General features: G+C 39.5%; 1 protein-coding gene across 13 annotated transcripts in view; it reads left to right on the top strand.

Moving 5' to 3' along the window:
- FNBP1 (formin binding protein 1) overlaps positions 1–13,362 on the top strand; it is a 144,354-nt gene that overhangs the window by 101,818 nt on the left and 29,174 nt on the right. For 8 of the 13 annotated variants that reach the window (XM_082400781.1, XM_082400777.1, XM_082400782.1 and 5 more), the window contains 4 exons: positions 7,533–7,661; positions 8,999–9,145; positions 11,144–11,341; positions 12,285–12,467. In XM_082400781.1, the coding sequence (XP_082256907.1) occupies positions 7,533–7,661; positions 8,999–9,145; positions 11,144–11,341; positions 12,285–12,467 (657 nt within the window). The remainder of the gene's footprint in view (positions 1–7,532; positions 7,662–8,998; positions 9,146–11,143; positions 11,342–12,284; positions 12,468–13,362) is intronic. The other 5 variants (XM_082400787.1, XM_082400786.1, XM_082400776.1 and 2 more) reach the window with 2 other exon arrangements.

Below are 13,362 nucleotides of genomic sequence, written 5' to 3'. Positions count from 1 at the left end.
TTTCTGTGTTCTGTATTTTAGCTGCCCTTACAATTTATCAAAGACAGACTCATTGTTTTGGCAAGTCCCCGGCCTGGAAGTCTCCAACAAAAACTCACGGTGCTCTGTCTGAATAGGAATTTTTAGATGCATTTTAGTCTTGAACTTGAAAATGTATTCTAGATGCAACGGTTTGCTGGGAAATTGAAACAGTGCCATTTATCATACAACAACATTACTCCAGACAGAGAACTTTTCCGTCTCTTCCTTTGTTAATATCCCTCCTACTATATCTTTCAGAGCAGTGTGTGTGTGTGTGTGTGTGTGTGTGTGTGTGTGTGTGTGTGTACCTCAAAGCAAGCCATACCTCTTCAATCTTTCACTGTTTCTGGAATTCTGCATTAGAATTTGCCTCTTTCGCTAAGCTTTTGGGCAAAATAAACTAACTTCATCACTCTTTTCAGAAGTGATCATTATTAATGTTTTATTTTTATAATAATGAGATTATACTGTAAATACTGTTTTAGAAACTTGAAAAAAATTAAATTATATATAGCTTTCACTTTCCCTTATTAAATACTCTTTCACATTATTTTTCTTCCAGGCTACACAATAGTCCATCAAGGGTATGACATATAATTAACCAATCACATTACTGCACATGGTCTCAAATTTTTAGCTATTATAAACAATACTGTGTGGATATCTTTTGTGAACACTGAAAATTATTTCATTAGGATAAATTCCCAGAAGTAGAATTGCTGGGTCAAAGACTAGGGTGAAATCAGTTTTACTCCTAATCATTGACAAATCATAGAGAAATTCAGTTTACCAGTTAGAAGTTTCAGGGAGTCTCAATAGATTGCTGTTTTTCTGGTCTCAAAAATACCTAGAGGAGGACTTCCCTGGTGGCGCAGTGGTTAAGAATCCGCCTGCCAATGCAGGGACACGGGTTTGATCCCTGGTCCGGGAAGATCCCACATGCCGCGGAGCAACTAAACCCGTGCACCACAACTACTGAGCCTGCGCACCTAGAGCCCGTGTTCCGCAACAAGAGAAGCCACCACAATGAGAAGCCTGCGCACAGCAACAAAGAGTAGCCCCCGCTCACTGCAACTGGAGAAAGCCGGCACGCAGCAATGAAGACCCAACGCAGCCAAAAATAAATAAATAAATAAATTACTTAAAAAAAAAAAAAAAAGTACATCCTTTATTTAAAAAAAAAAAACAACCTAGAGGGACTTCCCTGGTGGTCAGTGGTTAAGATTTCATGCTTCCACTGCAGGGGGTGTGGGTTTGATCCCTGGTTGGGGAACTAAGATCCCACATGCTGTGCGGTGCTGCATGGGGCGGCGGGGGGGGGGGGGCGGGGGGGGAACGACACACCTAGAGAATAGGTCACAATATCCAGTGGCCCCTACCTCTCTTGTATGCTGTGAAAATGTGTGCATTTCTTCTCTTTAACCTGGCCACGTCCAAAAGAAAAGGTGCTCCAATCATTGGAGCTACTGGTGACTCTGAGACTCACCATCTTTGCCAGCTGTTGCTTGGGGATCATTGTAATGTGGTGGTGTCATTTAATGATGTCCTTGCAGCTGTGTTCTTGGAACTTTCCGGTGAATTTCCCAAGGCTGCTCTACCTCCTCTCAGTGTTATCTCAGATCCCGCTCCACCAGGGAAGGACACTAGGTTGTCACTATTACCAATGTTTACCAGAGGGTGGAATGTGCAGGGAATTTTAGTTTCTAAACCTTACAATTCTGTAAATTTGAATTATTTACAGCAAGCATATTTTTGAAATTGGGTGAAAAAAGAACTAAAGATGGAGAGAGGCCAGATAACCCAGGTTATTAAATTCGTAGGTTTGATTTTATCCACAATATTAAGTCAGCGGCTCAGGTAGTTGCAGAGGGGTGAATCGAGAGCCAGGTGCCCTGCTGGATTCTTGCTGTGTCTCCAGCCCAGGCTCTGTGCCCTTTTGGCTGGATTTCGGGGCTGGTGGTCAGGCCATCTGCCCCCTGAGTGGAGCTGTTGCAGGTCACTGGCTATTGGATAATAAATATGGACAGCCTAGCTGTGGTTCAGAATAGTAAATTCAGAATAAAATCTCAATTTAGCCCTCCTTTCCCCTCTGGCCTAAAATACAATTGATCTCTTCTTATGATAATGATGAAATACAATATTGAAAGTCAAGCTGCTCCAGAGAACATTTACTGCTGTTGGAACTACCAGTGATGAAACATTTTTCATTGTGCTCCCCCAATTTTTGGTAATCAAGTGGGGCCTTTCTGAGTTGTTATATTTACATACTTCTAACCAAGGAAAAATATGACTTTCCAAAAGCTAGGAATGCTGCTGCAATAAATAGTTTATCATTTAAGGAACAACAGTGTCTACAGTCCTGAGAAGTCTGAGGTCATGTTCAAAAATTAATACATCTCATTATGTATTTAACAATAAATATATAAATAGAACCAGTCCATATTTGCTCATTTTGTTAAAAGGTCAAAAGCTATAAGCAGCCCTGATAAAAGATGTGAGGGTATAACCTAGTAAGTATAACTGCGTTCCCTGTGTGAAAGTAAACACATTCCTCAGTATAGCTCATTTTCTCTGTTTATGACAATTGAGACTCCGCCAGCAGTGTTCCTTTCTTCTTAATATTTGAAATATTAAGGAAAATGTAATAGCGAATTGAACAGGAAATAGCTACACATTTTGGCCATGCTAATCATCTAAATTTAACTAACTGAATGGATTTTAGTATTTTTGTCTTTAAACCTGTGAGGATTTAGAAGCATTGGGCTGCAGCTCAGTTTCTAAAATATTGTTTTCTTTATTTAGAAACTGTAACTCTGACCTTTTAGGCAGCACAGCTTTATTTCCATAGGATGTTGAGTTAGACGGTGTTAAGAATTACTAAGCAGTGAAGTAGCGCTTAAGCAATACATACTTAGGCCTATTTGGATTTATTTGGGGAGATTCCCAAGGATTTGTCAAAGAAATTCTGAAATTTAAATTCAGTCTTTCTGATTGACAGTGAAACTGGTGTAGTTCTTATTTAAAGATGTCTGTGAATTACAGCCTCAGGCAGTTGTGGTCATTCTGGACTTTTTTAGAATGTTATCTCTAAATTCTGTAACTCTGAGTCATTAAAAAAAAAAAAAAAATCCTCTGACCTTCTCTCCGCCCTACAGTAATATTGCTATAAGATGCAGTATCTTTTTTTCTTAGAATGAGAACATGAATGAAAAGAAATAGCTAATGGTCTGGCTGAGAATAGAAATACTGTACCTCTTTAAGATAATAGTTGCTATTTTCAGATGGACTTAAAAAGGGAGGAGAAGTTGTGATGCTTCTAATCTTCATGTAGCCTTAGACATTAGGAGATACACTCTCGAAAATATCTAGTTACTTAGCGGTTACTCCAAATAAGTTTTTGAAAATACTTTTAAAGATATTTTTAAAAACATATTTGTAGTAATGAGTAACTGACTCAGCACTAGTTTTAGAGAGAGACTCTTGAAGTTCCATCGCAAAATAAACATAGCAGCTTACGAAACAAAAATAGATTTCCATAGTAAATCTTGGTCAGAACTATGGCACATTCCTGGGCCTGGGATTCAACAGTGAGTATTAATTCAAAGCAGCTGGATGCTGGGATTGAGAGTAAGACAGTCCTGTCTTCCTGCTGTGGCCTTGCAGAATCTGATGTGTGACAATATTTTGCTGCTTTTAAATGTTGCTTTATCCTTTTAGTGAGTCAGAGAGAATCTGCAGAGGTACAGAGGCTTTTGCAACCTCAGGTCCAAACTTTTCCTTTCAGGAAAACTCCCAGAGAGATCATGCTTCTTTAACAAAAGGTAGACCCATTCCCTCTGGAGTCTGTTTGTTTTCTTCTACTCAGCTCACTTTCCAGGCTGGATTTTATCCATGTTCTTCCTTAGCTCAGTTTCCTCCATAGTTTACATCTGCTGGTCACCTAGTTGCATTTCAGGAAGGCATTGTGCAGGGCACTGTGAAACTATTATGAATTAATATGCTTATAAAAGCAATTATATAGCCAAAGCAAAAACATGGTTAGAGATTCTGGGGAGTTCGGAGGTTAGAGGATGACAACCACTTCCAATCAGATGGTGCTGGGGTACCTCTGGCAGGCTCACCTCCAGTTCTCATGAGTAAAATATTCCATGGTCGTTATGATGGCTTGATTGTCAGGAAGCATTAATCTGCTTATGTGGGCTGTGTGTGTGTGTGTGTGTGTGTGTGTGTGTGTGTGTGTATGCACACATAAGTGCATTTAATGATGACATTCTGATCTCTGTTTCAGAACTAAGCTATTTTAAGTTTTCACCAAATTAGAATCATTTCTCCAAAATAAATAAGGAGACTGTCCATCTTACTACTCTCCTTACAAAAGAGATGACGCAACCTCCCTCCCCTGGGATTTTTCTGAGACTTTTTTTCTGAGGAAGTTTTGTAAATGAAAGAATTTTTTAGAAATGGGAGGTCTACCTGGGAATTTCCTTGTTTGTTTGTTTTTTCCCCCCATAATCATAATAGAGTGAGAAATGATAAAATTCTAGGCAATTGAAAGAGTTAAAAGGGTTTTTGAGTTGGTTGCATCAGGGGAACAGATGGAGTGCACGTAGGTGGGGAGGCTACTATTTAAATGGAGGAGGGTTACTGTGTATTGGAAAGGCATGGATTTTGCAGGGTAGCTGGGGACTCAACATGCTGGGAACTAGCTTAATGTATTTGCTAGTGAACACAGTAAAGCAGAAGCCAAAGCGTATGGTCAGGAAGGGAGTTAACAGTCCGCTGACAAAGAGGAAGAATGTGGCAGCTGAACTAACTGAGGGGAGGTGAGAAGTTGGTAAATTGGTTTTGAGGTACCTAAAGGTCTTAAGAAACTAAGAAACCTCAGGTAGTAAGGAAATCAGTTTGGAAATATTAATATTGTTCCCTGCATTTGGGAAGTGTTTACGTATGAACAGGGAAGAAAATAAAGGAAGCACCTCTGAATGACCACCTTGGGCTTTCACGGATACACAGATGAGCAAAGCATATCAAGGAAGTGAAATCAGGTTAAGCCTTCAAGTCACAGAGGCAGGAAACCAATGAAGGACATGGAGGTGCGAAGAAACCGATCTGGTACCAGTGATCAGACAGAGAGTGGGACAAACGACTCCAGCCTTTCTTCTTCGTGTTGGCATTTGAACGGTTCTTTGTTTTTTCTTTTTCTTTTTTTAAGCAGTTAGGTTCAGTAAAACAAGACAAAACAACAAACAAAAGTTGCCTTGGGTATGTTGGAACAAGGCCCTTTTCCTGTTGTGTTGTTGGTTCAGTGTGGTAAGTTTGCCCCGTATACAGGCCAAGCCATCTCTTCATCTGGCAGGGGGTAGTTTTTTCCCTGCACGGACCTCAGATTGTCTTAGAGATTCATGAGATTGTATTTATCAAGGCACCTCCAAGGTGCTAGAGGAATCTGAGGAGCTCTTACCAGCATAACAATCTCTGCTATTTGTGGAGGACTTGTGACTTTACAGACATTCTGTTTGAACTTTCAAATCGATTCTGCAGCTTGTCACTAAGAGCCCCTTTCTTGCCTGTGTGTAATTAGCCAAAAAATGAATGAGAAGAGAGAAACAAATTTATGAATTCTATTATTATTTAGGAGAAAAGCAATGCAGTAAAACACAAAATAGCACGCACGCACACACACACACATAAAAAGCACAAAGAGAGCACCATGCTTACTGCTTCTTTGAAGTATATTCTGAAAATAAACATAGTGGAGAGTTTTAGAAAGGTCGCTTTAGATCAGTGGTTCATATACCTTTTTTTTTAAATTAATTAATTAATTAATTTATTTTTAGCTGTGTTGGGTCTTCACTGCTGTGCACAGGCTTTCCCTAGTTACGGCGAGCGGGGCCTACTCTTCGTTGCGGTGCGCGGGCTTCTCATTGCAGCGGCTTCTCTTGTGGAGCACGGGCTCTAGGCGCGCGGGCTTCAGTAGTTGTGGCACACGGGCTTCAGTAGTTGTGGCACACGGGCTTAGTTGCTCCGCGGTATGTGGGATCTTTCTGGACCAGGGATCACAGTCATGTCCCCTCCATTGGCAGGCGGATTCTCAACCACTGCACCACCAGGGAAGCCCCGATATGCCTTTTTAATTCATGAACTCCGTTGAGAATTGGATTAAAAAATTTATGGATCGCCCGTCCCCTCCTCAGGAAATAAAAAATATGATCAGCGGTTCCCACAAGGGAACCTAAATCTAGGTAACATCAATGTGCGAATTGGGCCAAGTGCAGACAATAAAGAATGTTGGCGCATATGTCAAACTAGCAAGTAATGCCAAGTTAAGACAATAGAGAATGGTGGGGTTTGTGAAAAATTAGGGTGCACATCCTTGCCTAAAGTAAATTCAAATTCTAAATAATTTCTCTTTCTTTTTTCTTTTTTCTTTTTAATAGAAGTGCAGTTGATTTATAATATTATGTTAGTTTCGGGTGTACAGCATAGTGATTCAGTATTTTTGCAGAGTATACTCCACTCTAGGTTATTACAAGATAATGGCCATAATTCCCTGTGCTATACAGTATATCCTTGTTGCTTATCTATTATAAATATAGTAGCTTGTATCGTTAATCCCATACCCTTAATTTGTCCCTTTCCCCTTTGGTAACCACAAGTTTGTTTTCTATCTGTGAGTCTGATATTCATTTGTACTATTTTTTTAGATTCCACATGTAAGTGATCTCATACAGTATTTGTCTTTCTCTGTCTGACTTATTTCACTAAGCATAATATTCCCTAGGGCCATCCATGTTGCTGCAAATGTTAGTATTTCATTCTTTTTTATATCTGAGTAATATTCCATTGTGTGTGTATATATATGTGTGTGTGTGTGTGTGTGTGTGTGTGTGTGTGTATCACATCTTCCTAATCCAGTCATCTGTTGATAGACACTTGGGTTGCTTCCATGTCTTGGCTATTGTAAATAGTGCTGCTATGAATATTGGGGTGCATGTATCTTTTCGAATTAATGTTTTCATTTTTTTTCCTGGATATATACCCAAGAGTGGAATTGCTGGATCATATGGTAGTTTTATTTTTAGTTTTTTGAGGAACCTCTATATTGTTTTCCATAGGGGCTGCACCAGTTTCCACCAATAGTGTACAAGGGTTCACTTTTCTCTACATCCTCACCAACATTTGTTATTTGTAGACTTTTTCCTGATAGCCATTTTGACAGGTGCGAGGTGATATTTCACTGTTGTTTTGACTTGCATTTCTGTAATAATTAGTGATGTCGAGCATCTTTTCATGTGCCTGTTGGCCATCTATGTGTCTTCTTTGGAGAAATGTCTTTTCAGGTCTTCTGCCCATTTTTGGATTGGATTGTTTAAACAATTTTTTTAAAAAACAGCACCTGCTAAATACAACAAATGGAAGGTAAATTTGATCCTCCAGTTCCTCCAGTTTGCAATCCTAGGCTTTTATTTATTATGTGTAAACATGGGGGTATTCTCATTTTTTGCCCTAAGGCACGACAACAAGCTCAAATGCGTCACCAAATGGCAGAGGACAGCAAAGCAGATTACTCATCAATTCTTCAGAAATTCAACCACGAGCAGCATGAATATTACCATACTCACATTCCCAATATCTTTCAGGTAAGGAGTTCAGATCTCTCAGATTTGCTTTGCCTAGAAAAACGTTGCCTTGGAATCATGATTTCTGGGCTTATATTCTAAGTATTTATATAATTCTAAGTTTCCTCTAATTCAAATCATTTTTTAAAACATTCAGATCAAGCACTGACTGACATTAAGATGAAATCTAACATGAATCTCAGGATTAATCAATCAATTAATCAATCTCAGGATTAATCAATTAATTAATCAATTAAACTTCCTTGGTTTGCCCCTGTAACCATTCTTGGTCAGTCTTAGAACTGTGATTCTCAGATTAACACTCTTTTTGGTAAAAGGACCGTTCTGGTTACAAAACTTCCAACTTACCTTTAGGAATCTAAGCGACATTGAGACAGTTGTAGGATTTGAACAGATGACAGTTCTTTCCTTTGGATTGTTTTTCTTTTGGCTACTTTAGGTTGTCAAAAATAGTATGAGAAAAGATACATACATTCCCACTCTGGGAATTTTTTACAACTTAAAGTCCAACTGTAGAAAAAATAATAAATATTTGTGTCATAGTGTCTACACAGCAAACAAGAACCTCCAGCTTGTAGAAGCCAGGTATACTAGTTAATGTAAGCCTGTGTTGGGTCAAGGCAGTTAACCAAATACCATACTTTTGGTAAAGGATAAAGCAGTGCCTCAAAGATGGAGGAGATGTTTAAAATCTAATACCAAATGGTGTTAATAGTAAAACTACTTGAGTTTCGGGTTCTTAATGAAATTGGAATGGAATTGTGTAAAGTGTACATTTAGGCAGCCCAGCAATTCATAAAATAGGTGTCCAGCTGGCTAAGGTAGAGGCACAAGAAATTTACGGTTGCTGTAACTCTAACCTTTTTATAGGCCTATTTCCCGCCTAGAGAATTTTTTAGAGGTAACAGTGCTGTCAAGAAACAACTTCCTTAAGTAACAGTGGACCAAACTGGGGCTTCCTTGGTGGCATAGTAGTTAAGAATCTGCCTGCCAATGCAGGGGACACGGGTTCGAGCCCTGGTCTGGGAAGATCCCACATGTTGCAGAGCAACTAAGCCCGAGTGCCACAACTACTGATCCTGTGCTCTAGAGCCCACGAGCCACAACTACGGAAGCCCGTGTGCCTAGAGCCTGTGCTTCGCAACGAGAGAAGCCACCGCAATGAGAAGCCCACGGACTACAACAAAGAGTAGCCCCCACTCGCCGCAACTAGAGAAAGCCCGTGCACAGCAATGAAGACCCAAAGCAACCAAAATTAAATTAATTAATTAATTGATTTTTTTAAAACCCAGAAAACAGTGGACCAAATTAATTTTATGCAAATTCTAATGTTTCAGAAAATACAAGAGATGGAGGAGAGGAGGATAGTGAGAATTGGAGAATCAGTGAAGACGTATGCAGAGCTGGATCGGCAGGTGATTCCAATCATCGGGAAGTGCTTGGATGGAATAGTAAAGGCAGCCGAGTCAATTGATCCGAAAAATGTAAGTACTGTAGCTCGGACTTAATTTATAACTAAGAGTTTGCAGTCCCATTATTTCCCTGCCCCTTTGCACAGTGACCATATTTAATCACCTGAAAGTAGTTGCTTTCAGTGGTCACAAATACTTTTCAACAGTAACAGCACCATTTTAGAGTTTTTTAGTTTAGCCCTCTGTGTTTTGGATTAGTATAGTCACTGGCACACTTAGGATTGTAGAGCTGAATCTGCTAGTATAGGTTTAGGTTCATATAACAATGGCAGTGTTGTCTTAAGGTGGTTTATTTTTCCTTCCATGTAAAGATGTCTAGAGGCAAGAGGGTCCAACCATGGTATGGGCAGATGGTCCACAAGTTCTCAGGGACCCAGGCTTCTCCTAGTTCACAGCTTTTGATGATATGACTTTCAAATTCAATATGGCTTCTGTAGCTCCAACCATCACATCCAAATTCCAGAAAACGTTATATAGAGAAGGGCCCATGCCATCTCTTTAAAGAGGCTTCCTAAAATTGCTCCCTGTACTTCTGCTTACATCTCAAGAGATCTCAGAGGTCAAAACTTAGGGGCCACCTCCTGCTGTACAAAAGACTGGGGAGTGAAGCCTTTTTGCTGGGTGGCCATGTGCCTGACTTAAAATCAGGATTCTTGTTACTAAGAAGGAAGGGTGATTGGCTATTGCAAGACAGTTCATCCCTTTGGCACACCTACAAAATCAGTGTCAACTGAAATAGCTATGGCAAATTAAAATGTGGGCTCACTGTAGGAAGTTGAGATTTTTCCAAATTGTCTTCTCTAGTAGTTTTTTTTTTTTAAGATTTATTTATTTATTTATTTATTTTATATTTATTTTTGGCTGCAATGGGTCTTTGTTGCTGCATGTGGGCTTTCTCTAGTTGTGGCGAGCGGGGGCTACTCTTCGTTGCAGTGCGCGGGCTTCTCATTACGGCGGCTTCTCTTGTTGCGGAGCACGGGCTCTAGGCGAGTGGGCTTCAGCAGTTGTGGCACTTGGGCTCAGTAGTTGTGGCTCACGGGCTCTAGGCACGTGGGCTCAGTAGTTGTGGCTCGCAGGCTCTAGAGCACAGGCTCAGTAGTTGTGGCGCACGGGCTTAGTTGTTCCATGGCATGTGGGATCTTCCCGGACCAGGGCTCGAACTCATGTCCCCTGCATTGGCAGGCGGATTCTTAACCACTGCGCCACCAGGGAAGTCCCATCTAGTAGATTTTTTAAATCAGATGATCATTGAGTTAGAAAGTTATTACAAATCACATGTGCTTTTGTAACAGTTTAACTATACATCTATCTATCTATCTTTGACACGATGGTTGTCATTTCCTTACATGTTGGTCTTCACCACCTGACCCCAAGAAGATTCTGAACTCAAAGTTCCTAGCAGGGTGCACACCACAGAGTAGACAATCAGTTCACTGATTTATTCAGCAAACATTTATTGCACCATTATCACTGGACATCATCTAGGTACTAGGGACACAGTGGAGGAAAAACAGAAAGGAGCTTACATTCTAGTAGAGGAGAGACTGTGAACAAATATATACATAAAGAAAAATTATTCAATAAAGTCATATCTTTGAACCACAATTAACCAAAGAAATCAGAGAGATTATCTACTCTTTGTTTTGACTTTGTGTATGCCAAATTGCTTTAAGACCTTCTGATGAGAACCAGTTTTTGTACTACTGTATTTTTCAAGGGAATTGCATAATAAATGGCCCAATTTTTCTGCTTTTAGCAAAGTCATTCTTAATTAATATTCGTTTCTGTAAATGTAGAAAAATGGTCAGTTATTAAAAGTATCTTTAAATCTCAGCTAGACATGTAGCTTTACAAATTATTCTTTCTAATGATAAAAATATTATTAGAAAATCTATTATTAATCAATATAACTTATTTAGAATATCATCTGTATGAGGTCATCATAGTTCATTGTGTAAAAGGTATTTGCATGCATTTGAACGTATTTGTGTGTGATGGGTGTAATTTCAGGATTCACAGCTGGCCATAGAAGCTTATAAGTCTGGTTTTGAGCCGCCTGGAGACATTGAATTTGAGGATTACACTCAGCCGATGAAGCGCACTGTGTCAGATAACAGCCTTTCAAATTCCAGAGGAGAAGGCAAATCAGAGCTCAAATTTGGTGGCAAATCCAAAGGAAAGTTATGGCCGTTCATCAAAAAAAATAAGGTACTGATGGCTGGACCCAGTGTGAAATGAGTGTTATAAAGTGTGGAGATGTTCACTTTATCTTTTAGTCTTAAAGGAACGAAGATTTTAAGCTTGTTTCAGAATGCAAAAAAAAAAAAGCTAGTGTGCTATTTTATTTTAAGACAGTATCTCTCTTTGGTGATGGTACCTTGGCTATGGCCATTTGTCTTATTTCAGACACATTATCACCTGCACCGTGTCACCCACACTAACAGATTACTGACCTCTGGCTGTTTTGCATCATGCCTTTCACTCCTAAGTCTCCTAGATTGCTGGTTACCTGGGCTGGGAGTAGGAAAATTGTACAACATTTCTATAACCATGTATCAGCATATCTAATTGAAATTGTTTCCATGGGTTAATAACTTGGTTTCCAACTCATGTTAACATATGTATCCATGAACATTTTTCATTTTCTTTTTATAGTGTGATACGTAAGTGCATGACAGCATTAACCTGGGCATAAAGTATGATCAAGGCGACATGACTGCTTTAACTTTAGAATAATTTAATATTTCAAGACTGTCTTTGCTGTTTTCACAACCTTAGCATTTAAGGACTTTCATTTTCTCCCATCAAGCTGTGTTAGTTTAGGTGGTTTAGAAATATTTACCCTTCTGGCTTACACTGGTTTAGAGTAACTAATTAGAACGGTAGTTTGCATGTGAAAGTCTGCATGAGCTTCTTGTCAGATATTTTTTGCTATTCTCCTGTTGCTTTACTTACTAAAGCTCCCACTTTCATCATATTCTCATTTAACATATCCTTACATATTTTCTTTTGGACCATGGCCGAAATATTTAATTGTTTGTGTTTGACTTGCTTTGGGTTTCAAATATTATTTGATGCTTATTTTTGTTTTGTGTCTTATCTTCTTGTTTCTGATTTTTTACTCTGTCACTGCTCCGTCTCTTACACGTAGCTTATGTCCCTTTTAACATCCCCCCATCAGCCTCCCCCACCTCCCCCTGCCTCTGCCTCACCCTCTGCTGTTCCCAACGGCCCCCAGTCTCCCAAGCAGCAAAAGGAACCCCTCTCCCATCGCTTCAACGAGTTCATGACCTCCAAACCCAAAATCCACTGCTTCAGGAGTCTAAAGCGTGGGGTAAGTTCTGCTCTGGAATCCTGTCTCTCTTGTGCGCTTTGGTTGCATGTTTTGTTCTGCATAACTTATTTTGTTTGTGAATGACTCCATTGTGTTTTCCCATAACATAAAACAATAAGAACCTATGATTCATTATAGCCGGAAAGAAGAAGAGCCACAGAGAGAGGAAAGAAGGAAGGAAGCAGGATGGGTGGGGGAGGGGTGTGGAGCCAGCCACCCCAGAGTTCTTTTTGTCTGTAGTACATTTTGGATGGACCTTTCTCCATTTCCCTTTTGAAACATCTAAGTCATTAATATTTTACCTTGATTTTACCAAAAAAGGAAACTTAGATTTCGTTTCTAAAGCTAGCAACATTTGAGGCGTTGGAAATCACTGTATAGTCAGAAAATATTTGCTTAATAATTACTGAAACAATATGTAATGAGGGTACTTTTCTCTGAGCTATGCCTCAGAGTTTGAGGCGAAATGGTATGGGTTACAGCGGTTTCTTTAGCTATTTTGGTGATCCTACAAGATGTTGATTAAATATCTGATAACAGACTGACTACAAAAAGGCATAATGCAGTATTTATCTTAAAGGGGGAAATAATAGCAGCTCACATTTACTGAGTGCTTGTCATTTGCCAGACTCTGTTCTATGCGCTCATTTACTTTTTTCAACCACCCTATGAACCTAGGTACTAAGAGTTCTTTATTTTACTGATAAGAAAACTGGTGCATACAAAGATGACGTTAGGAAGATATTGAGCCAGGATTTAAAGCCAGGGAGCCTGCTTATGATCTGAGATTCTGTAAGTCCATACTCAGGGAGAATCTATTATACTATGATTGACTCATAAGTGGATGTTATTTAGACTCAGGTTTGCCATCCTAATTAAGATCTCATGTGCTTAA

This window comes from Balaenoptera borealis (assembly GCF_965194805.1).
Source record: "Balaenoptera borealis genome assembly, chromosome: 8".
In the NCBI taxonomy this organism is placed as follows: domain Eukaryota; kingdom Metazoa; phylum Chordata; class Mammalia; order Artiodactyla; family Balaenopteridae; genus Balaenoptera; species Balaenoptera borealis.
Note: the sequence above shows the minus strand (reverse complement) of the source record. Positions and strands in the feature narration are given on the sequence as shown.